At 51.2% G+C, this 21,420-nt stretch overlaps 11 protein-coding genes across 11 annotated transcripts; 2 read left to right on the top strand and 9 right to left on the bottom strand.

Annotated features, from left to right (window-relative positions):
• Nucleotides 1-317: 317 nt before the first annotated feature.
• On the bottom strand, nt 318-1,477 carry Aud_006454 (Mrp/NBP35 family ATP-binding protein; the record flags this gene model as incomplete). The annotated part of the gene is made up of 2 exons (XM_043291355.1): nt 318-1,232; nt 1,445-1,477. The coding sequence occupies 2 exons, from the start codon at nt 1,475-1,477 to the stop codon at nt 318-320; spliced, it is 948 nt and encodes a 315-aa protein (XP_043147290.1).
• Nucleotides 1,478-1,948: 471 nt separating this feature from the next.
• On the bottom strand, nt 1,949-3,266 carry Aud_006453 (protein phosphatase regulator SHP1; the record flags this gene model as incomplete). Its single annotated transcript, XM_043291354.1, has 3 exons — nt 1,949-2,669; nt 2,736-3,124; nt 3,192-3,266. The coding sequence occupies 3 exons, from the start codon at nt 3,264-3,266 to the stop codon at nt 1,949-1,951; spliced, it is 1,185 nt and encodes a 394-aa protein (XP_043147289.1).
• Nucleotides 3,267-4,156: 890 nt separating this feature from the next.
• On the top strand, nt 4,157-4,662 carry Aud_006452 (TOM13-domain-containing protein; the record flags this gene model as incomplete). The annotated part of the gene is made up of 2 exons (XM_043291353.1): nt 4,157-4,432; nt 4,546-4,662. 2 exons carry the CDS (start codon nt 4,157-4,159, stop codon nt 4,660-4,662), a joined length of 393 nt encoding a protein of 130 aa, XP_043147288.1.
• Nucleotides 4,663-5,140: 478 nt separating this feature from the next.
• Nucleotides 5,141-6,794, top strand: Aud_006451 (membrane insertase OXA1; the record flags this gene model as incomplete). Its single annotated transcript, XM_043291352.1, has 3 exons — nt 5,141-5,230; nt 5,305-6,066; nt 6,135-6,794. The coding sequence occupies 3 exons, from the start codon at nt 5,141-5,143 to the stop codon at nt 6,792-6,794; spliced, it is 1,512 nt and encodes a 503-aa protein (XP_043147287.1).
• Nucleotides 6,795-7,211: 417 nt separating this feature from the next.
• Aud_006450 (adenylate kinase family protein) lies at nt 7,212-8,399 on the bottom strand (the record flags this gene model as incomplete). The annotated part of the gene is made up of 5 exons (XM_043291351.1): nt 7,212-7,319; nt 7,374-7,430; nt 7,490-7,681; nt 7,756-8,039; nt 8,132-8,399. 5 exons carry the CDS (start codon nt 8,397-8,399, stop codon nt 7,212-7,214), a joined length of 909 nt encoding a protein of 302 aa, XP_043147286.1.
• A 614-nt stretch (nt 8,400-9,013) lies between these two features.
• On the bottom strand, nt 9,014-9,603 carry Aud_006449 (uncharacterized protein; the record flags this gene model as incomplete). Its single annotated transcript, XM_043291350.1, has 2 exons — nt 9,014-9,270; nt 9,525-9,603. The coding sequence occupies 2 exons, from the start codon at nt 9,601-9,603 to the stop codon at nt 9,014-9,016; spliced, it is 336 nt and encodes a 111-aa protein (XP_043147285.1).
• Nucleotides 9,604-9,696: 93 nt separating this feature from the next.
• On the bottom strand, nt 9,697-10,985 carry Aud_006448 (transcription initiation factor TFIID subunit 11 family protein; the record flags this gene model as incomplete). The annotated part of the gene is made up of 2 exons (XM_043291349.1): nt 9,697-10,402; nt 10,471-10,985. 2 exons carry the CDS (start codon nt 10,983-10,985, stop codon nt 9,697-9,699), a joined length of 1,221 nt encoding a protein of 406 aa, XP_043147284.1.
• Nucleotides 10,986-11,726: 741 nt separating this feature from the next.
• Nucleotides 11,727-13,269, bottom strand: Aud_006447 (adenosylmethionine decarboxylase SPE2; the record flags this gene model as incomplete). Its single annotated transcript, XM_043291348.1, has 2 exons — nt 11,727-13,087; nt 13,149-13,269. 2 exons carry the CDS (start codon nt 13,267-13,269, stop codon nt 11,727-11,729), a joined length of 1,482 nt encoding a protein of 493 aa, XP_043147283.1.
• Nucleotides 13,270-14,889: 1,620 nt separating this feature from the next.
• Aud_006446 (TATA-binding protein-associated factor TAF6) lies at nt 14,890-16,345 on the bottom strand (the record flags this gene model as incomplete). The annotated part of the gene is made up of 3 exons (XM_043291347.1): nt 14,890-15,438; nt 15,495-15,913; nt 15,976-16,345. 3 exons carry the CDS (start codon nt 16,343-16,345, stop codon nt 14,890-14,892), a joined length of 1,338 nt encoding a protein of 445 aa, XP_043147282.1.
• Nucleotides 16,346-16,964: 619 nt separating this feature from the next.
• sfh5 (CRAL/TRIO domain protein) lies at nt 16,965-18,309 on the bottom strand (the record flags this gene model as incomplete). Its single annotated transcript, XM_043291346.1, has 2 exons — nt 16,965-17,580; nt 17,639-18,309. The coding sequence occupies 2 exons, from the start codon at nt 18,307-18,309 to the stop codon at nt 16,965-16,967; spliced, it is 1,287 nt and encodes a 428-aa protein (XP_043147281.1).
• Nucleotides 18,310-19,484: 1,175 nt separating this feature from the next.
• Nucleotides 19,485-20,451, bottom strand: Aud_006444 (PP1-complex regulatory subunit GLC8; the record flags this gene model as incomplete). The annotated part of the gene is made up of 3 exons (XM_043291345.1): nt 19,485-19,563; nt 19,624-20,347; nt 20,412-20,451. 3 exons carry the CDS (start codon nt 20,449-20,451, stop codon nt 19,485-19,487), a joined length of 843 nt encoding a protein of 280 aa, XP_043147280.1.
• Nucleotides 20,452-21,420: the final 969 nt, after the last annotated feature.

Raw genomic sequence — 21,420 nt, 5'->3', positions numbered from 1 at the left:
GGTCAACAAGCGGAATCTTTCATTCCAGTGCCGTCTGCCCTAGTGCAGTGGTTGAGAGGTCCACTGACCGGAGAAGCTGATGCTTTTCTTCACTGTGACTGTGATCAATTTTTCGGGCTCTAGTAAGGTAGATCGTGGAGAAGACAATGTGAAAGTAATTGGTTGATTGTCTCCTCTAAGATAACCTTTGACATGATATGGACTTGGCTGGTAATGCGCTTGATTGGGGCAGAAAAAAGACATAATAGTGGTATATGAATGAAGACAAACGAGGGAAGTGACGAAGAGTATTATTCATTCCAAGGCGTTAGAAAATATCAACTCGCCGCGCTTTCCCCCTCAATCTGAGATATTAATGACTTCGCAAATTCCTCAAATCGAGTGTATGACCAGCAGTCCTTATACCGCTCAACAAGCGGCCTGTTGTCGACAGGCTCCTCTGGCTGTTGAGCCTGTGTAGGCCCATCTTCCTCATCCGAGTCGCTATCCACAACCATCTTGCCTTCAACCAGTTCGCCGAACTTGACATCCACTGGGACAGTGCCCAGAAAGCTGATCCCCAATTCCTCTGCCATGACCTTACCTCCGCCACTGGAGAATAGATTGCTCACTTCCCCACAACAAGGACATGTGTAACCGGACATGTTCTCAATCACACCCAGCGCCGGGATCTGCGTCTTAACGCAGAAATTGACCTCCTTGCGTACATCAGACGTCGCAACGGCCTGAGGGGTCGTCACAAGCACCGCACCCGCCAAACGGGGCCGGCCCATAGACGACACAGCCGGATCCGTCGAAGCCAGCGTCAACAACTGCTCCGCCAACGCTATATGCTCATCGCTCGTGCCGGGCGGGGTATCCACGAGCAGATAATCCGTGGGACCCCAGAAAACGTCCGATAGAAATTGGCGGATCATAGCGGTTTTCTTGGGCCCACGCCAGATCACCGCGTCTCCTCGATCGCGTAGCAGAAAGCCTAGAGACATGCACCGCAATGCGCCTCGTGGTGGCGCGCCATCGTGTGCTGCGTTCTCGGGCAGGTGTACCGATACGGGGAGCCAGCCGCGCGGGGTCTGTGTAATCTTTGCGTCTTCGAGTCCGACTAAGCGAGGGATGGATGGGCCTGTCAGATCAATGTCGAGGATACCGACGGATTTGCCCTGAAGAGAGAGTGCAAGCGCGAGTTGTAAGGTGACGGAAGATTTGCCGACGCCACCTTTGCCGGAGAGGACCTTTCATATTCGCAGACTGTCAGTAACAATCGTGGGAGAAGACTTGAAACCGAAGCGGTTCGGCTTCAGCCAAAAAAAGCCTGTATTGGCCCAGTATGGCTCATGGATTCCTCTACTACTCATCCCTCATTGACATAGGACCGTTATCGATAAGATGTGATGAGGGGTTTGGGCTGGACAGAAAAAAAATGACATGGGAAAACGCAACTCACCAGCACAATGTTCTTGACTCCGTCGAGAGGCATTTCTCACCGGCTATCTGACAATTATGAAGTTGCGAGACTTCAGTTTCCACTCGGCGACAAAGGAAAAGGTGATGGCAAAACGGCCGATTTCGCAGTTCACTTACTTTTTCTGCGTCATTCCGCCATGTGGGGAAGATTGCTTATCAATCCGGAGATTCGTTCTAAAAACTTACCTCTTACGAGAGGTATGCCGTCAATAGATAAGATATTCTCGACTACAAGTTGCAATGGATAGGAAAAGACATTAGTTTTAAAGTCCTCGTGCGCAGGATCGTTTCGTGACATGCGAGTCGTCCCTTTGACCGAAATTGCCTATCTACTCGTCCATATCTGGATTACATAAATCGTGTCATTGGCTCAAATTTTGTCAGGAGATCACAATATGGGTCGCCTGCAAGAAAAAGGGTCTCTTTTCTATGATTTGAGGTGGACAACAGAACTTTCACGAGTCATAACTTCCACAACAGCAGCTTACTGCCACTTCTGTACGACCACACCACCTCGCTTGAACTCAGGTAGATCACCAAGGACAGCTGATTTGTCTGTAAGGTCCTTGTTCGGGAACGTGGTCATCAACACCCAGGGACGACTCTGGCTGGATGGGCTGGCAGCGGAAACGAACTGATAGACATCGCCGATGGTATGCGAGGTATTGAATCGAGATGTTAGACGAGTTCCATCACCAAGCCGGATTTGTAGCGTCACAATCGGCTGCGACTCATCCACGGCAGGCTTGACTGACTCTGCGCTTGGCTGACTAGGGGTGGGAGCCTCAGAAGGGGCTTGGCTTCTGATGGCCGGAGTCGGGCTGCCGAGTCGTTGTCCTGTTCCGGAGAAAGGCTTGTATTTCGGCTTAGGCTTAACATATTTTTCCTCATGCTGCTTGATCTCGACGTCGACTTCTTGACCAGGTTGTACATTCATGATCGATAGCGGGGCACGGCCCTGTCGGATGCCGTCAAGAATTTCCGCATTTCGTGGGTCATCTGAACGGAAGAGATCACCGTCGTCGACAGAGAATCCATCCGCCCAAAAGTGCAGCGTTCTTTGTACTCGCTGGGGTCTCTGTAGTGTAGGCGCACTCGGGCTTTCTATGACCCGGCTCGGGGCGTCGTCACCTCCAAGGGTGCGTGCAGTGCCGGTAAAGTAGGATCGTCTCGTTTCGGGTTCGTCAGAAGACGGCAGCTGAGTCCTATACGTAGTTGTCAGGTATTCTGTCATAATTTGAGTATAATCATCAGGTGAGGCTCAGACTCACTTTCTGGCTTTCTCGATGATCTTTCTCTTAAGATCATCCGGGTTCTGCACAGCCAGTCCTGACTTCTCGCCACCAGCAAAAAAATCTTGATTCTCCGTGTCATCTTCATCGGACGAATCACCGCCTCCAGATGCAAAATCCCCGAGTGTTGCAAATCTCTTCTTAGAGGTGGGTTTGCGCGATGAAGAGGAAGATTGCTGCGGTGTAGCAGTTCCGGACTGGGAAGAGCTGCCGCCAAGTGATCGACCTACTGATGCAGCTGAATCTGCACCTCCAAGAGACCGACCACCAACTGTGTTTGCACCTTGCATGGCTTCGTCTTGTTCCGCGAAGAACTCTGTCACCGCTGCCTCGATATCCCACCCATTGGCTGCCAGGTACGCTTGCGCCTTCGGATATAGATGTCAGCGAGAGAGTTCGTCAGACGTCACCATAAAGTCAGCGTGAAGGAATTACCTCTGCAGGACGCGTTCCTGTCATTGCACAGAACTGAGAAACCACCTCATCGTTCTCGGCGGGGTTACGATCCATCTTGGAAGGATATGAGTAGACAGCTCGGTTCAGCTATCGAGCGCTGAGTCTGGGGTAAAGAAAGATGTGACTTCTGAAGAGCACCAAAATTAGATATTGAAACAGAACGAGATGTATGGTGACCAGGGAAAAAGGAACTAATGAAATGCCAAACTATCACTGGAGCTCCCGATTTCACTGACAAACACCGCGCTGATGATGATACGTCACTGTTGCCTGATTGGTCATCCGGAAGAAGAGATCTCCCGGTGTACAGAGTTGTAGATGTTGATGCCTCAGGTGCCTACTCTGTTACAATCTGCGAATTACACTAGCTCGAGTGCTATTAAATTTGGATCTCAAACATTAGTACAATTTGTGACTCCTGTATCTAGGGCGTGTATTTATCCCTGGCCGCTTCATGAAGCTCTGCCTATTGGCAGGGATACTACTATGGTTACGGATACTCTGCACTACTATCAACAAAAATAAGAGGCAGTTAGCCCTCAGCAAAGCACCCTAACTTCATGAAACTTCATCGCACAAATATCTTAAATGGTAGATAAGTTCTATTATAAGCATTTAATTTCAGTTAGAAGTAGGGGAAGTTGGGAAGTCCTTCGCCGTTGGCTTTTTGACCGACATTAATATTGCGTAACTCAACTCAGTACTATTCTTGCTTACGTAACCTTTTGGAGTCAGGTGTAGGCGATTCAGCTTCCTTGATCATCTGGCTGCGACAACTACACCATCTCGCCCATCCTGTCTTTCATGCAAGGTGCAAAGCGATATTGATTTGGTACCAGAGAGTTAAGCAGCGCCAGGTATATCCTCGACAGTCGTCGGATTTCTACCGTCTACGAGCTCCTGTTGCTTCGATTCCTGTCAACCGGCGTTCTTCTCCCCGCAGCATGGCCGACGAACACTCCCACTCAAGGGTTGAGCTCTACGACTCTGGTCTGACGGTACCCTCGGACTCGGAAATTTACTCTGCCAATCATGAGGTTTCATCGCCTATGTCGACATCCAGTTCGCCCTTGATTCTGTATAAGCCTCCGTCGATCTGGGGCATCTTGCGGGGGGCGGCGATCAATTTGATCCTCCCTTTTGTCAACGGGTTGATGCTGGGATTTGGGGAATTGTTTGCACATGAGGCCGCTTTTCGTCTTGGCTGGTCTAACACAAAGGTACGCCCCATGAAGTCGCTTTGAGGGGTACAGTATCTGTCTCCCTGCGATTATCCGCCAATGCACATTGACTCATCTCCAACGAGACTGGACTAATCATTGACTCCATCTAGATTTTCCCTACTTATCGACGGTCAAGGCCCATGGGACCAGGCATGGAGATTCGCGACATTCCATCGCGGCGCCAGCCTAGAGCCGGAAATCTGCAAGACACTACATCATTGGAGTGATTGCGCGCCTTCAGACACCAAATATAGATTTCTCTCTGCGCAAATTCTTGATATCCAACAATCGTGATCGATTAGTCGTTTGTTAATTTCCGTGTCTTCAGCATGGGTTGCGTATATGTGTACATAGATTCCAAAAGGCACCAGCAGTAGGTCAGATTGGACGGCGTCGGGCGAAGCAATTCGACTTCTGCATATCGAAGACACGGTCAATCTTTTGCTGTGCATTGCGAGTATGGAAATTTCATCTAATTCAAATGATATTCTACCCGGACGATCCTCTTCCTCTCTTGTGCCCCAGGTAGTATTTGGACGTATTCTGGTATCAGGATCAGGAACAAACTCCGGCCGCCCGGCAGAAAGCAAGTCTTGGCGCGAAAAAGTCCAATCTCCGCGAGTCGGCAGCGGATATAGCCGTTGTTTTTCACTAAAACGCCGTCGCTCGTGAACCACTAGGTATCTCCTGCGGCCAAATATCACAATGCTGGCAGGGGCTGGTTTGAAGGGGCGTGGTGGCATTCCCACCATTGCTCGACAACATTTGACTGCTTTCCCTCGCTCCAGCCGATCGGTTTGTCCCCCGATATCCTCTTCTCCGCCTGCAAGCAAGTAGACGCCTGGCTGACTTGAGTCGGTATACTGCAGATCTCTTCGTTCAGACCGCAGAGCTCGAGATCCCCTGTACGCTATGGAAGGCCTACCCAGACACTTTCCGGGAAATTATCATGGAAGCCCGCCGCCTCCATACCCGGAGTTATGTCCGCAAGATTCAATTCGACATCTTCCGCAACCGATGCCACTGCGAGTAAGCATTTGTCGGACGCTTCTACCGATATGGGTGCACCTGAGCTTTCTGATCTGTCTGCCGCTGATCTCAGCTCGATCCCAGAGCACATCGGATACCTCAAAGACCTAGGGCTCGACTACGGCTGGGGCCCGTCGTCAATCATTCAGTTTGTCATTGAACATTTCCACATGTGGGGAGGCTTGCCCTGGTGGGCAAGTATCGTGGGAACCGGTCTTCTCCTCCGATTAGCACTTCTGTATCCTACGCTGGGCGCTGTGGACACCTCGACCAAAATGCTCAATGTCAAGCCCATCACGGAACCTCTGCGTCAGCAGATGATCCTGCGCGGAAAGGATGGCAACCAAATGGAAATGATGAAATTACGAGCCGAAATCCAGAAGATTCACCAGGAGCAAGGTATCAAGGCTTGGAAGTCCTTCATTCCCATGCTTCAGATTCCCTTTGGTTTTGGCTGCTACAGAGTCGTCAAGGGTATGACAGCCTTGCCAGTGCCAGGGCTGACCCTGGAATCCGTTGCTTGGCTGAAGGATCTTACCGTTGCCGACCCGTACTTCATACTTCCCGCTGCGTCGTCTTTGTTCATGTACCTGAGCATCCGGGTAAGTCGACGTTCATCCTCCGGGCTACTGGCTTGATTACTAACTCATAACGTCTTCGTCCTGTGTAGAAAGGAGGCGAAAACGGCGTGAACCAGCTCCAGGGCACAACATTAGGCAGGCTCTTCATTTTTGGGTTGCCTGCCATCTCCTTTCTCTTCATGTCCTTCTTCCCCAGCGCCCTCCAGCTCTATTTCGTGACGACTGGTCTATTTGGTCTGGGCCAAGCCTACCTTCTCAGCTCTGACAGCTTCAGAAAATCGATGAATATCGCCCTCCCTGTAAAACAGCCTAAACCCGGACAGTCCCCGGGTCATGATGATCCGCAGCAGAGCAAGTCGATCCGCATGCTTCGTGAGCATCTGGAGGCCGAAAGAGCCAAGTTGATTCAGGAACAGCACAAGTCGCCTGATAGTGTGGAGATTAGCTTTATTGATCGCGCCTTGAACAACCTGAAGGAAGCCAAGGACAACATCAAGCGTGAAACGGTGGAGAAATTGGACGCCGTTCGTGGTCAGGGCCCCGTGAAGAACGCGGACGGTACTATTGCCGAGCCTCCTCGGCTTGGCGAGAAGGATCTCAAGTTGGCTGCCGACTACGAGAGGAGAAGGAAGGAAGAAGAGGATTGGAAGCGGGAGGAGAGGAATCATGCTCGCCGCGAAGCTCACCTGAAAGCCTTGGAGCTTGAAAGAGAAAAGGCGCGCTCGGCGTTCAAGGTCAAGCAAAGGTGAGCATCGGGGTGATTTTTCTTTCGTGATTTTACTGTATCAGGTGTGACGGTCTATCTGCAACTGTACAATATGAGGCGCTTTAATCTTCCTGTGCTATACGACGTATTTTCCTATACGGTAAAGGATCTTTGGTTGGAAAACAGTATCTGTCAATTCGTTATCACAATTACCTGGTTAAAGAGGCTACTTTGTCAGCAGCTCTGGCAGGTCACCAAAAGCTTCGAATTTAACCTGCAGCAACAAGCAGGCATCTTTCATTTTGAAACCATACGAGATACCACGAAGGCCAATGCCGACATCCTCACCTGAGACGCAGGCTAAAAAAGGCTTGTCAAAATGCGCAAGAGCGAAATGACGCAAGAAACAGTGGCTATTCCTAAGATCGTCACCTCAAGAAGACAAGACCAACGACCACGCCTATTCAAGGTTCTCATCTACAACGGGCTCGTGCTCATGCTCATGCTCATCCGACGAGGTCTCAGTCTGTGCGAGTTCCGAAGCAGCCTCAACCCGAGCGAGCCTCTTCTACTTATTGTCAATCAACTCCATTTTTTGCAAGTCTGGGGTTCAGATGCCTACCTCGATGATTAACTTGATCTGCGGGTAGAAGACCTGGTAATCTTGTTCGGCACTCATCTCATAAGGAGTTAGCCCTGGATCCTGTCAAATTCTCGAAATTGTGGCTGTATACGTACCGGGTTCAAAACGTCTTTGAAGCTGTCCAGAGTGAGGAGATCCCCCAGCTCTTGATAATATCTCACCATCCCGTCTCGGAAGGACTTGAGGCGCTTGGTACCCTCATCAAAGGTCATAGGGTTTTGCATCGCACGCTTTTCAAGTGTGTCTTGAGTTGCGTACAGATGAAAAGCTGACACCACAGTGAAGGTCTAGACAATCGCAAGTCAACGTCCGAGAGCAAGGCGAATGGACCGTACAGAGCCAAGGGTCACGGGTCACTCACTTCGTGCAGCAGAGTGAAGTCCTCGGAGCAGTGTGGCCATCCGTCAATGATGAAGGTAGTCGCTCCAAACTCCATGTGTCTCTGGATTTCCATTTTCACGAGACGAAACAGTAACTCGCTCGGCACAATTCCCTGGGTCTCAATGGCCTGCACAACCGCCAGCCAAGCGAGGTATGGACCTGTCTCCCCCAGACGCCGGATCGTCTGATCGGGACAAATGTGAATGGATCCAAGCTCTGCGGCCACGTTTGCCGCGGCAGTGCTCTTTCCCGCAGCTGGGGGCCCTATGGAGATACAGATCTCATTAGTTGGTAACTATCTCACCAGACTGGGAAGGCTCTTGAGCTTGCACTTTGGAATGAGAGATCTATCTTACCGAAGAGAAGAATGAGCTTTGCACTCTTGACGTCCACGTCGTCACTGGGAGCGGCGTCGTTCGGAACCTCAACCGGGATGAGAATGCCTCCACGGAGATAGGACTCTTCATCGTGCGTCCAGGTGTCTCCATTCTTCGAGGCGAGCTCGGGCAGAGGATGTTCCACGCGCTGGACGCAGGTCCTTTTCGCCAGGGGAATATCATTCTTCTCACTCTGGCTCTGGGCTGGTTCCTCTATCCCATGGATTTCCTCAATCGTATCAGACATTTTTGATAGAGGGCAACAAGGAAATACAATACGATGAAGAAGAAGACAAAGAAAAAGGCGATTCTAAGTTAAAGGCCTGTTTGGATGTGTTGAGCATGCAAGAATTGAAAGAGACAAATAAGACATCCAGGAAGAAGAGATGAAGATGAATGAGCAGAACAGGCTAGGATGTTTCATTCTCCCATCTTCTCTATGAAAGAAAAGCCTTCACTGCCATGGAGAACCGTCAAATCAGGCGAGACGATTTCGCTGAGTCGTTATATGCTCCCATCGCATCGTCAGGCAACGAGCGTAATTGTTACGCCGAGCCCAAGAGCTCTTCTTCCAGAACAAACCGATGTGTTCTGACAGAATGAGACAGAAGACTACTTCCCGTCTCCCTGCGCACTTATCACTACAGCATAGCAGCGTGCAAATCCTTCATCCTAAAGCGTTCAGTCCTGTGAGCATCATCATCACAACTTCAGCTCTATCACACCAACCCAGAGTTCGTCACCAACTGTTACCTCACACGCGTGTTCTCTTTAAGGGTAAGCACTTGCGAAGCACCCTCAGCCCCGTAAGAGACACTGACCTAACAAGCACCAGATACAATGAACCATACATCTACCGAGCTAATCGCTCTCAAGTCCCCGATGACCAAAAACGCCAGCCTGGTCTTCTTCCTTCATACAGCCGCCAAGATCATCATCCTCCTTGCCATCGTGGATGTCCTGCGAGTGCTCCTCCGTCAGGTACAGGTGTACCTCGACCAGCATGGACACGAGCACCACGAGATCCACGGCCCGCAGAGAGTTCGTCTCGTCCGCCGCCGTCGCCGCTTCGACGATGATGTTCTTGGATTTCCTTTCTAGGCCTGGGCTGGCAGTGGCTCGTCAAGTCCGGCTAGGTAAGTTGGGTATGTCTTTGGTAGAAGAGGTCTTTGGCTGACTGTCTTGAGGATAGGTTGATTGACTTGGCACTAATGGATTGTGGTCATTCGGAAGGCTTTCGTGATGTAAGGAGATATTGCAGGTGCAATCGGGTATCAATCGTTCAGGGATTTTGGAGAACAATGTGTCCCGCTGGTCTCTATCTGTTTAGAGATGAATGCAAGCATATGACGATCGAGTAAGAGTAATTTACTTGCCTGTAGTGTGCCTATAAATTTAGGGCGGAGCCAGTCCCATTTGATGGCGGAGAACAGCCATGCCGCCCGAGCCATCGTTATAAAATATTAGGGTATGTGTATGTACAATCCGAAGTGCTTTTATCATGTCATCATGTCAAAAAGTAAGAGAAACCGAGGAAAGCAATACTATCGGAAGATTCGTCTTCCTCCAGCACTGCCCGCATTCCAGGTGACTGATCCCCTCACTCCCAAGTTGTCCATACTCAACCCCGAGAAACCGACACCACCGCCCTCGCCATCACGCTTGTACCGCCGTAATGCCTCGCGAAGATGGGAAGGGAGGAGCTGGCCCCGGTGAGGATTAGGCGGCGGTTTGAATTCCCTTTTCGGTCGTGCTGGAGGGGGTTGCTGTTCTTGCTGCTGCGGAAGGCCAGATATAGAAGGCGTGGCCGGTTGCGAGCCCTGTTGTTGCGGCATGGGAGAGAGTGAAGGAGGGATTGGGGTTGAGCGATTGCTGTCCGAATGCTCCCTCTTGACAGGCGGCTGGGGCGGGTTCTGTCCCTGAACCCCCGTCGCCGGCGTAGCGGAAGCCGCTGCCCTCGCCGCTGCTTCAGCCGCTCTGGCCTCCGCCTCGGCCTCTTCAGCCTCAAAGGCAGCGCGCGCAGCTTGATCATGCGCGATAGCCCATTCGGCCTGGACGGTCCTCGCCTTCTCGATGATCTCGCCCGCAAAGACCTTGGTGAAACCGTTGATGGTTGTCACGACACTGGCGGGAACAGACTGGGACAGCGCGTGGTTGACAATTCGCCGCAGCGTCTCCTTGCGCAGCTTGGCCCGTTTGAACAGATCGTAGCGCTCCGACTGAATAGGATTGAATGCATCCACCAGTAAACTGTGTTCCAAGAATCCAACGTCAGCCTTTAGAAGCACACTGGGTCAGTAACAGGGCGAGAAACATACGCAAGATTCTTCTTCTCGGCTTCCGTATCTGTTACCCCTTCCTCACCCCTCAGCATCTCCCCCTCATCATCAAAGTCCTCATCCTCGTCGCCATCCTCCCCGGCCGCATCCCCCCTCGCCGTCCCACCAGCCCGAACAGACATCCCATCCGCATCCACAGACCCCAATCGCGTCTCCCCGCGCAAACTCGCCGCATCCTCCCGCTGCTCCCGCTCCCGCTCTTTCTCGGCTTTACTCTTGCGCCCACGTTTCCCCTTCTTGGCCGCCCCCAGGAATACCCCGTCCGCGCTCGTCCCGCCCAGACTACCTGTGAAACTGCCCGTTACACTCCCCGCGTCGCTAGTGGCACTGAATGCGCGCTGGTCATTATCTATACTGGCGGGGAAGGATGTCTGCCGAAGGGGGTGCATGCGTGGACGCTTCGGGTTGGTGCCGAGAGGCTGTGAGGCGGAGGAGGAGATGGAGGGCCGTTTGAGGGGATTTGTCGGCGTTGGATGAGGTGGCGGTGATGACATTGTGAGGGGTGTGGTATTAGAAAGTAGGCAAAAGAGTCAAGTTTGTGAGCTCCTGTAGGGACTCTCGGTTGCTTGGTCGATGCTCGCCTTGACAGAGGTTGCTCGTTTCAGCCGGCCGTCTGGCTGACTATGTTGTTCCTGTCTCTTCCACCGACTTGACCGTTAAACGCAAAGAGAAAAAGCAAATCTATAATCTTGCTGTACTTAATTATGAACAGTTCGCGGTCAAGCTTGGGCGCAGCGAGCGGATGGAAGTTGGAAGGTATGCTGGAGCTACGAAGTGATCCCAACCAGAAAGAAACTCCGGACCGATCTGGCAGGTCTGCCGATCCGTAATCCATGCCAGTTGGCGCGGGCCATTTATCTTCATCACCACACTTCACTACCAGTCTACTATTTTGGATTCAGATATATATTCTGGATAAAATATACACACATACCAAAGGAAGAATGTATACGGATTATAATCAGATGTTCATTGCAAACGCTCGAGTAGCTCAATGCAAAATCACAACAGTAAGGACAGTACATTGGGAGTCAAGGAGCTTTGTACACGAAACGAACGCTCAAATTCTCGAAGAATTATCTGCAAACTCAAACAGGGGAAGCAAAGGCTATTGACTGTTCAACGAATATTGGGCAAAAGAAGAAAATATGTAGAATGCGACTATCTCCATCTCAAAAGAATGTCCGACCAAATTCCGCAAGAAACGATATCTCGACGTGCTATGGCTTGTTCTTTCAAAATCTCTCCTCTCCCAGCCGAGGGGCCCCCCCTTTCCAGTCCAGGCGTTCATAGTAGCGGAACACAAGCTCATAGCCGTCGAGGTCGTGGACAATCCGGTCCACCCGGCGATATCCCTCCACATGTTCCATTTTGGCAGTCCGACGAGCGGCCAGGTACTTGGCTTCCTTCCACTCGTCTTCGATCTGGCTCAGCGCTGGCTTGGCCTCGAAGAGAGTGATGCTGAAGCGGCCAGGCTTGAAAATGTCGACCACTTGCTTAATGATTCCAGCAGTGGTCTGGCCGTTCTGCGAGTGCGGCACGTTGGTCTCAAAGGACGCATACGAGCAATGCGGCTCTGGAGTGACGTGCACCGTGAAGTAGTGGGTACCGGTCTTCCCTTCAGGAGGCGGAATCACGCCGTTGGCGGAGAAGCCACATGGTGTGAACAGGTACGCATCGATGCGCGATTCGGGATACTTCTCCTTAGGATACACATCGGAAAGACCACAAGCTTCAGAAACGACGGTCCCGAGCGCGTGGCCCTCGGTAGTCAATTCCGGAGGCAGAACCCGGCTTCCTTCCGAGTCCAGGTCGCTCATATCGGAGGAAGTATTGCTGAACACATCGACATGGTCACTCTTCTCCGCATCGAAGTTGCGATAACGGGTCTCCGCAACAGCGGTCGCATGCTCGAGGTAGAACTGCTTCGCATTCTCCTCGTCCAGATCGGTCATCAAGACTTCCAAAGTTTCATCCTCGGTATCTGCCTGCAGAGCAGCGCCCTGAGGTACGCTGAGGATCTTAGTCTCCGTTTCTGCAAACTCGGTCTTCGCTCCCGGGCTCGTTGGCGGGGTGAGCATGGTATGAGGTTCAGTCAGGTACAAGTACCAATGCTCGCCGTTCATCTTGCCAATCATGTAGGCGCTACCGTTGAGGAAGAGCCTATCCATAGTCCGCACTTCATCCCTCCAGCTGCGGTGAGGGCCGCGCTGGCGGTCGGGGAACAGGAAGTTCTTTCGGCTGTAGAACACACGGTAGGGTGCGGCGGCGACGGAGATTCCGCGAGAAGGAGCGGTAGACTTGGGGAAGCCACCGAACAAAGCGGCAATCTCGAGAATGCGTGGCAGACCGGACAGAAGAGTGGTGGTACCACAGGTCTTCAGGATAAGCTTGTGAGGCCAGACGAACATGCTGGACTCGGAGAGCAGGTAGGCATCCACATCCTCCGACGAGACAATAGAAAGGACCTGACAATTGACGAGATCCAGCATGTCCTTCCAGATCTCCTCGGGCACAGCTTTCAAACCGGCAGGCTGCGCCGGACCTAATTCCTGAGCGGAAGGCGCGAACCACACCTCCAAGAGTTTCTCTGGACCTATGGGCTGTCAGCCTCTGCCCAATGCTGCTTTCGGACACGTCACCGGGCGGAAACATACCTTCAAACGCATTGGTAGAATCAAGATCCTGCGTTGCCTCGTAATTGATAGTCAAGGACGGAGTTCCGGCAAAGGAAGACGGCGAAGCCGTGTAATTCTTGGGGATGCCGATGTAGACCATTTCCGCTGATTGACGTAATGAACTGAGAGACGTATGCCGGTGCGAGACCGATTATTGAAACGAGGAGCAACGCAGTGGTGTATATGTAGTTGACCGTAGACACAGAAGCCTAGGAAGCACTATCTGCTGCCCAGACGAACAGGGGGGCTATGTCCGCCTGAGAGAGAAGGCCCTTTGTCGCGATAAAGAGAATGGCACACAGGCCAGATGGGCGAAATTCAACACAGGCCCGAAGGGGATGCTAGGGAGGGCGAAAGGACAGGGAGAGGAGGAAAAAGCCTCTTGAAAAAGGAATTGTGACTATATGGCGAGCACCCTCGTACTGAAGATACCGATACCGGTCAAAGTATCGGGTCTAGCAGACGAGAGTATCTGCTTTTTTTGGAAAGAAACGAGAAGATAATTGGAAGCTTGGAAGGAAATGACTCTGGATGTGAGTCGTGTTATCGAGGCCTGGAGGAGCAATTGAGTCAGTTCAGCTCACTGTGTGCCTGACGAGGGGGTCGTGGCCATAATGCGATAGGCAGCGTCCAGCGCATGAAAATGGCACATAAGGAGAGGGGCTTACTTTGCTGGCTTAGACAAGAATCGCAGCAAGTCCTTTGGGTTCATGGAAGGCAAAGTCAGATCGAGCTCAAAACAGCACGACGTAGCGCGAGGCCACAGCTCTGGACATCTGCGAGAGCAAAGATAGACTGCAAGCTCCGAGGATGTGGTCGCCTTTTTATGACGGAAAATTAGAGGACGGCAACGACAGAGAAATACGAGGGCTATAAGTTCCTCACAAGGTCAGGGGTATAGAATCGCCGTGACTGTTTTTGTCGGGCAGAGTAGGCAGACGTTGGAGGTTGACGGAGGTTATTATTTATAGAGGTCTGTGGGCAGAGCAAAAAAGAGCGGGAGAACGAGGAGGAAGAAAAAAAAGTTGGTTCGTGGGGCGCAACTACCGCTAAGACTGACACTACTACGAAGATTGGGCTGGAAGGAAGAAGACTCCAGTCACCAATCAAGGAAGCATGGAAGCTTTAGACGATTCCTTTGCGAGTCAAAGCGTGAATGTTTTGAATATATTACAATTGATAAATTGGATTGTGCAGAGTGTACTCCTGGAATTCGTTGGTTGTCCTTTTATGACTTGACGTCGGATTTTCGTCTGTCCAAATTGGGCAGCCAGAGTGAGTGCCTGAGGCACTCAACTAACTGTCGTGCGACACAAAGTTTCTATGCTGATTATGGTAGGCGGTGAAGCACAGAGTGACAGTGATGACGTCGCCAGTCTTAGTCTGACCAGCCCCGTTTCAACATCACTATACCAGAGCTATGACTGATATGATTTCTTAGCTGTCTCTGATCGATAATAAAACAATAGACAGACCTCTAGACAAAAACATTACGCTCTGAATAATTTTCCTGCTCTCAATTCAGAAGATCAAGCAAGGAATAACCACAGGATTTTCCCACTTCGTACGCCACGTAAACGCCAAAGCCCCAATGAAACCCTTCCCGCCGCCAAGATGCAAGGCACAGCTGCAATTTCAATGACTCAAAAAGAAAACAGATGAACAAGAGAGGAAAGGCAGAGACACAAAAGGAAGCCAAGGTGGCCAACTGGCAAATGCCTCAAGCTTCGAGGATAGCATAGGCCATCTGCACCTCTCCCGCATCCGCGATCCTGCTTGCGATGATATCCCCCACTTTTGCTTTTAGTCGCTCGCGGAGCTCGTCCGTCACAATGGCACCGTGCCCATTGGCCAGATTTTTGCGGCCCTCCCGCAAGGTGGAAAGGACGGCCAACAGTGCGCCCAGCACCTTTTCGGCCTCGGGTCGTCGAGGGTTGTCTTCTGCCATGCCGTCCGCGAGAAGGCTCGCGTAACTTGACAAATTGGGAAGTATCAAGACTCGGACAGCTTCGGTGCCACCGACAGCATTCAAGCCAATAATCGCGCCATAATGCGCTCCAAATGGTTTTGACGGATCAAGGAAAGTCTTGAGACAGGAGCGGGCGAGTCGAGGTGTGAGTGTATGCGAAGAGTGAGAGTATTTCTTGGAGATGAGGCCCAGGAGAGAAGCGGCCAGGTCGCGTAGAGCAAACTGTTCTGCTAAGTCTGTATTGCCACCAAGCTGTCTGCCGATCAGGCACGTCAGAATGGGGGGAACAAGGGATGCGATCTGGTCCGAATTAGCAGACATTCCCATAAAAGGCACTTCAAGAAGAGAAACCATACATAAGGATCCACATATAGCGACTTGTTCTGCACCAGGGCCTCTGCCATGTGCATGACCTGCGTCAGCACAAAAATATCCTTGAGTCCGTGTGTCACCTTCTCCGAAATGAACTGGACAAAGTACGGCACGAGCTGATGCAGCCCCGGATCCTCACGCAGACTGGCATAGCCCGACGTCCGGTATTCTTCACTAGACTCATCCAGGAAAGCGTTGCAGACTTTCTCGAAGTAGAGCTGAAGTTCCTTGGACAGCACATGCTTGACCAGCGGCTTGACGGCCACGTTCCCAGTGCCGCTCATCGCCGCCAACGTCGAGTTGGCATTAGGGCCCTTGGCGGTCAATTCGAGGTTTCTCGAGTCGGCTGCGGTAGGATTCTGCGGAATAGACGGCTGCACACCTTCAACGGCCAACCAATGAGCTGTACAGTAAACCAGTTAGCAATAAACACAAGCCTAAAACGACAGCTGGAAAACCCCTCACCAGTAAAAGAGATCTCCCTCGGCACCTTGGGCAACGGCGCATTAATCAATTTTTCAAAATCCACCTCCTCGTCCTCGACGTAGAATAACGGCTGCCCGGGCCCCAGCGACGCCTCCCCGAACCGCAACGGCCGTGTGGTTTCATATCCATACAGCGGCTCCACGTCCAGGACCCGCAGGGCCTGCGCAACATCCTGCGTGGTAAGTAGCGTCCGGCGACTGTGTCGCATGAACTTGAGAGCCTCTTCGAGGACCTGTGCGACGCGGTATTCGACGTCGCGCGCGAGGTTCTCGGTCACTTCGTTGCTGAGATTGACGATGCCGACGGACTCGGCCACGTCGCGGATGTTATCTGGATTCCAAACTGACATGGTGAAGCTTGTCGTTTTCGCTTTTGAAGGTTAGGGTGAGGTGGGAGCGAAGTCAAGCTCGCGAGGAATAAGGGTGGGTGACGATGGACTGGATGAAAGTATTTGTATCGTGAGCTTCGAAGGAAGTGAATGAAATTTATTGAAACATGCGGGACGCTGCAAAAAGAACAAGCTGCATTCTGACAGCTCAAGGCAGCTGGCTCAAGGTAATCGATGGTAGAGGAAGATGAGAGCTTAGATCGACCTGCACAGCTCTTGCGAACGCCTGTGTGTTGCGGAGTGCGGAAGAAACTGCGGCTTTGGTATTTCTGGTCTTCCATATACCACTTGCTGCTACATGTGATAGTGATCCAAAGAGGAGAATAATTACAACTACAGGTGCAGAAAAGATCATCTAGAGTGGAGTTCCATTAGTATTACTATTAATTAAGTATATATGGTCTAGTTAAGCTCTTTCATCTACTCCTTTCGCAAAAACGTAGCAATTCCGAGGTATCAAATGTGCCCACACAAAAACGAGAACAAAGCAGTCTGCCTATCCTCCCGGGTATCATGCCTGTTCCTCCTATTCCATTCCTTTCAATATGACAAATCGGAGTATGTTACAGCCTTATCACGCTCACTTAGCATCGGCAGCAGGGGCTTCCTGGGCCGTGACAGCAGGCTCAGCCTTTGGCTGTTCTGGAGCAGACTCAGGCTTGGATTCCTCCTGAGCGACGTCCTCGTCCTTCTTCTCCTTGGCCTGCTCCTTTGGCTGCTCATTTGTCGCAGCCTCAGGAGCAGCGGGGGCAGGCTCGTCCTGAGTGAGGTTGACGGTTCTCGCTCCTTCCTGAAGAGCAGGGGCGCTTCCACCGTAGACCTTGGGGAATTGCTCCTTCAGAGAAGGGAACTCGCGAGCCAGATTGGCGCCGTTGGAGATGGGATGGAACTTGCGAGTGGTATTCTTGCTCAGGAAAACCTTCATGGCGGCAAACATCCAGCCCATGATGGCAGGGACATTGACGAAGAACTTCTCCCGGAGAAGTTCAGGGTAAGCTGTGGTGAAGACTTCAATGGTCTTCTTGGTGGCGGCTTTGATGGCAGGGTTCAGGCGCAGGAAGCTCACGTTCAGGTAGTCATGGACTTGGATCATCTGATAGGGGTCCTCGCCATCGTAGTCAATCACAGAGGTTGCCTCGGCCATCTTCAGCTCCTTGACCGCCAGCTCCATAAGCGCAACACGCCACTTGACGAACCTACAAGCGTAAAACAATGGTTAGGATCCGCGGGATATCCTTTGGCAGATGTACTCACTCATCCATATCACCAAAAGTGGTGTTGATATTCTTGACACCACCATAGATATTCCAGGTGACAACAGTCTCCGCACCATTAGCCTCCTTGTAGACGGTCAAATAACCCAGTCCGCCAAACTTGGTCGCGCTGTAGCTGGTCGACTCAGCGAGCGCTGAGGGGTTCACCTCCTTCCGCCACTTCAAGGCCTTGGTCAGCTGCTCCTCAGCCAGCTTGACATTGCCCTCGTTCGCGCGCAGGAATTTGATCAGAACGTTGACTGTAGGAGCATCGTTCTGGTCCTTGAGCGGAACCCCCCACATCTCCGCATGGCCGGTGCTGGAGACAATGGCAGGGAGACGCTCAACGAACTGAGCCAGGGCAGGGTTTTTGGCAAGATAGGCTGGCTGTTCCGGCTGCTCAACGACAGGCTTCTCCTCTGTGGCCTGAGGCGACTGCTGCCCTTCGACGGGAGCCTTGTCGGCCTCGGCGGGAATCTCTACGGCGGTGGGTTGAGCGGCGGTGGTTTCAACGGCAGGCTGCGCGGTTGTGGTTTCGTTCTTGTTCTCTGGTTGTGGCTCCGTGGTCTCGGTCGTCTCCTTGGGGGTGTCAGTGTTTGTAACGGCGGTAGGCTGCGGCTCTGGGGCATCAGCAGCAGGAGCGGTAGTCTTTTCGGGCTGTTGGTCGGCCATGATGAGTGTGATGAAAGCAATAGGAAGTTTGGAAAGTGCTAATGGCTATTGACTAAATGTCTTGCTAAGAAGAGAGCCTTTGAGCTGATGAACGGGAAGAGAAGGACAGAGAAATCGGAAGATTGATGCAGGAAGACAAACAACAATCACATGCAGCATCACGAGATGGTAAATATAGATGAGCCAGTGAGCAGAGACTATTCCCTACTCCCTTTTAATTCCTCCTACATAATGATAATGTCTTTCTCGAAACTAAAAATGAAAAAAAATGAAAAGGATGCTGCCGTATCCCCTGAATTACCCAGTCGTTCTGTCTGGCGTCTTTCTAAATCCACTTTGTAGGTTCTATTTTTACCAACAAACTATATCCATGGAGTATATTTGACGCAGTACACCCCTTTTCAACGCAACAAACAAACATTCGGGCCTGCCAGCAATTGACGAGTCAACACCAGCTTGTAAGGCATCATCTTTTGCTTTAGCACTTTCTTGCAATGAAAGCGATAGATGGGTACAAGTTGATCATCAGTCAAACAGATAATGGCGCGGAGTACGTTTAATACAATCCTTCATTAGGCCCTTGGGTAGTTGCGGTCCAACAATGTCTTACAGGTTACAACTCAGTTTTGGTGGAAGATTATCTATCTACATCTTTTAATCAAGAAATTGGACCCAGAGACAATTAAATTGGCTCCACCTAGATAGTCAAGGCAAGAGATTACGGTTGTAACAGGTAAAGACAATAAGCATCCTCATGAAAAGCAGGATTTGCTGTCAATAGCCACGGAGTTGATAGCATCTGACTGCTCCTAACTCGGTGACTCGAAATCCAATTTACCAAAGAGCATAGAGACTAAACAAGTGGCAATCCATTTCTTGAACCGAGTCCTATTTACCCTCAATTCACATACAATTTCGCATACATATCATCTATCATGACTGAAGATCCGACAGGGACGGTGGGGTTTCTCATCAAACTGAAGAGAAAATGAACTGGGTGGGAGTTTCACTCCCAAGAACCCTTGATACTCTTCACAACCGTAGAAAATGCAATCGCTGGGGAATATACACTGACAGAAATAAGACACAAACACTCATTGAAGGCGGGGATCCAAGGTCACAGTTGACCTAATATTATTGAGAATCGTCAATTGTGAACTTCTCTGGAACCCTGGTCATCGTGGTGGATTTACTGAGCCATTGTCATCGTTGTTATCATCATCTTCTTCCATCTCGTCCAGGTTTTCGGGATGCCTTAGAGACAGCCACAGTTAGTACGCGCGCCGACACCATCGACAGAAGACGGCCCCTTACGCTAGAAGTTCCTTGATATTCCTCATCTCATAATGCTTCCTGCGCATCTGCTCAAACTGACGATGCTTCTCTTTGGCCTCGTCGGTCGTCATGAGATGATCCCCATCCGCACCGGCCCCGTTCTCCTCCGCTGTCCCGACAACAACATGCTTGTCGCTGCGATGCGACTCGTTGCTCAGGCTGCGCTCGCGGATGATCCGATTCCCCTCTCCGCTGCCCACTGTGTATGACGGCTCTTCAGGCTCCCCGAGTTCCAGGTCGGGAATATCATCCACAGAGGTCCCCTTCCGAGGCCCCTTGTTGGTCCTGTCCAGTTCATCGACCACCACATCCTGCGCGTCGATCAGGCTCTCCTCTGCTTCTGCGAGCTTCAGTTCCTCTTCGTCCTCGGCGGGGTCGTAGTGCGGGGCAAACGGGGTCTTGGGCTCGTCGATCTTCATCTTTGCTGTTTTCTCCTGCTCCGTCAGGTAGAGGTTCGCTTCGTCCCACTTCAAGCGCGGAGAGATCTCCTGGTCGTGGCTGCGGGTGCTCGCCAAAGATTGTCGTCGAGAGGACGAACCAGGGCGCATATTGGATGACGACCGGCGCCGACCAGCGTTCTGAAGTGTGTTCTGCAGGGTAATTTCCTTCGTATCGACGTTGTCCATTCGTGCTGGGTTAATGAAGAAATTCTCTGTCGAGGGAGCTGTCTGAGGGACATTTCCGCTGGAGTTCTTGAGGATGCCTGATTGTAGCGGATTCCAGTCAACAAAGCTCAACGTCATTTGAACCAAGTAAGCAGAAATTACCTCTGGGCCGCTTAGGCACATCCTCATGATTTTGCGCCATGGTCATCATTTGTGCAGGAATCACGTCAAAGTTGAAGAAGAAGAAAAGGGTAGCGGGAAAAACCAAAGAAAAAAAATACAAGGGAAATTATGTGTAGAAGTCAAGATGGTGGTTGAAAAGAAAGAAAGAAAAAGGAACGGAGACGAAACAAGAAGTGTCGATGCTTTCCAAGTCAGACAAGGATAGACACTGTCAGGTGCGATTTCAGCCCAAATCAACCAGCAGCCAGAGCTGAGTAACACCCGAACGGAATGATGCTGATGATAGTGGATGACTGTTATTTTGGGTTTCTAGCGGGGTCTTCTCAGCCTCCCGAGTGACCAGAGTCAACCTAACAGTACACAGAGTACGGTCAGTGCGAGGACTTCGAGGCCTTTGCAGACGATCGTGCAACGTTCAGATAAAATTCCCAATTTGTGCTCACTTGAGTGTAGTACAGTAGAAGGATAAGTGAGGCATATAAGGAAATGGGGGCTGGAGTTGTCTATTCTGTTATAGAATGATATGAATGCCAGAGGTATAGAATACCGGAGTCGGGTAGGAGGTACTACTACCTACTACGAAGTGGGTGAAGCACGTGGGGGCAACCAAGCGGATGACGTCGACCGGCGAATGCATCAATGCACCACTCTCAAGAGGGTAATGACATACAAACCATCAATGCTACATCGAGGTGGTATGCGTCGCCTAGCCTACGATTTGGCCGCAATATCTTCGGCTATGACATGTTTGATGCACGAACTTTAACGAGTTCAGAGACTGTATGTTCGCCTATCATGCTCGTCTCTAGTACCAGGCTTCAGAAACAAAATGCCCGTCAAACCTATGTCTTCCGAATCCAATACATGGTGTTCAACTCCAAGCATTCAAGCCATGAGAAAGGTCAGATGGTATAGTGCCAGTCGAGTATGCAGATCGCCACCCTCAAGACAAAGGCCGTGAACGAAAAGTCGAGTACCAGGAAAAAAC

This window comes from Aspergillus udagawae (assembly GCF_001078395.1).
Source record: "Aspergillus udagawae IFM 46973 DNA, scaffold_4, whole genome shotgun sequence".
Taxonomy (NCBI): domain Eukaryota; kingdom Fungi; phylum Ascomycota; class Eurotiomycetes; order Eurotiales; family Aspergillaceae; genus Aspergillus; species Aspergillus udagawae.
This window is presented reverse-complemented; position numbering and strand designations above follow the sequence as displayed.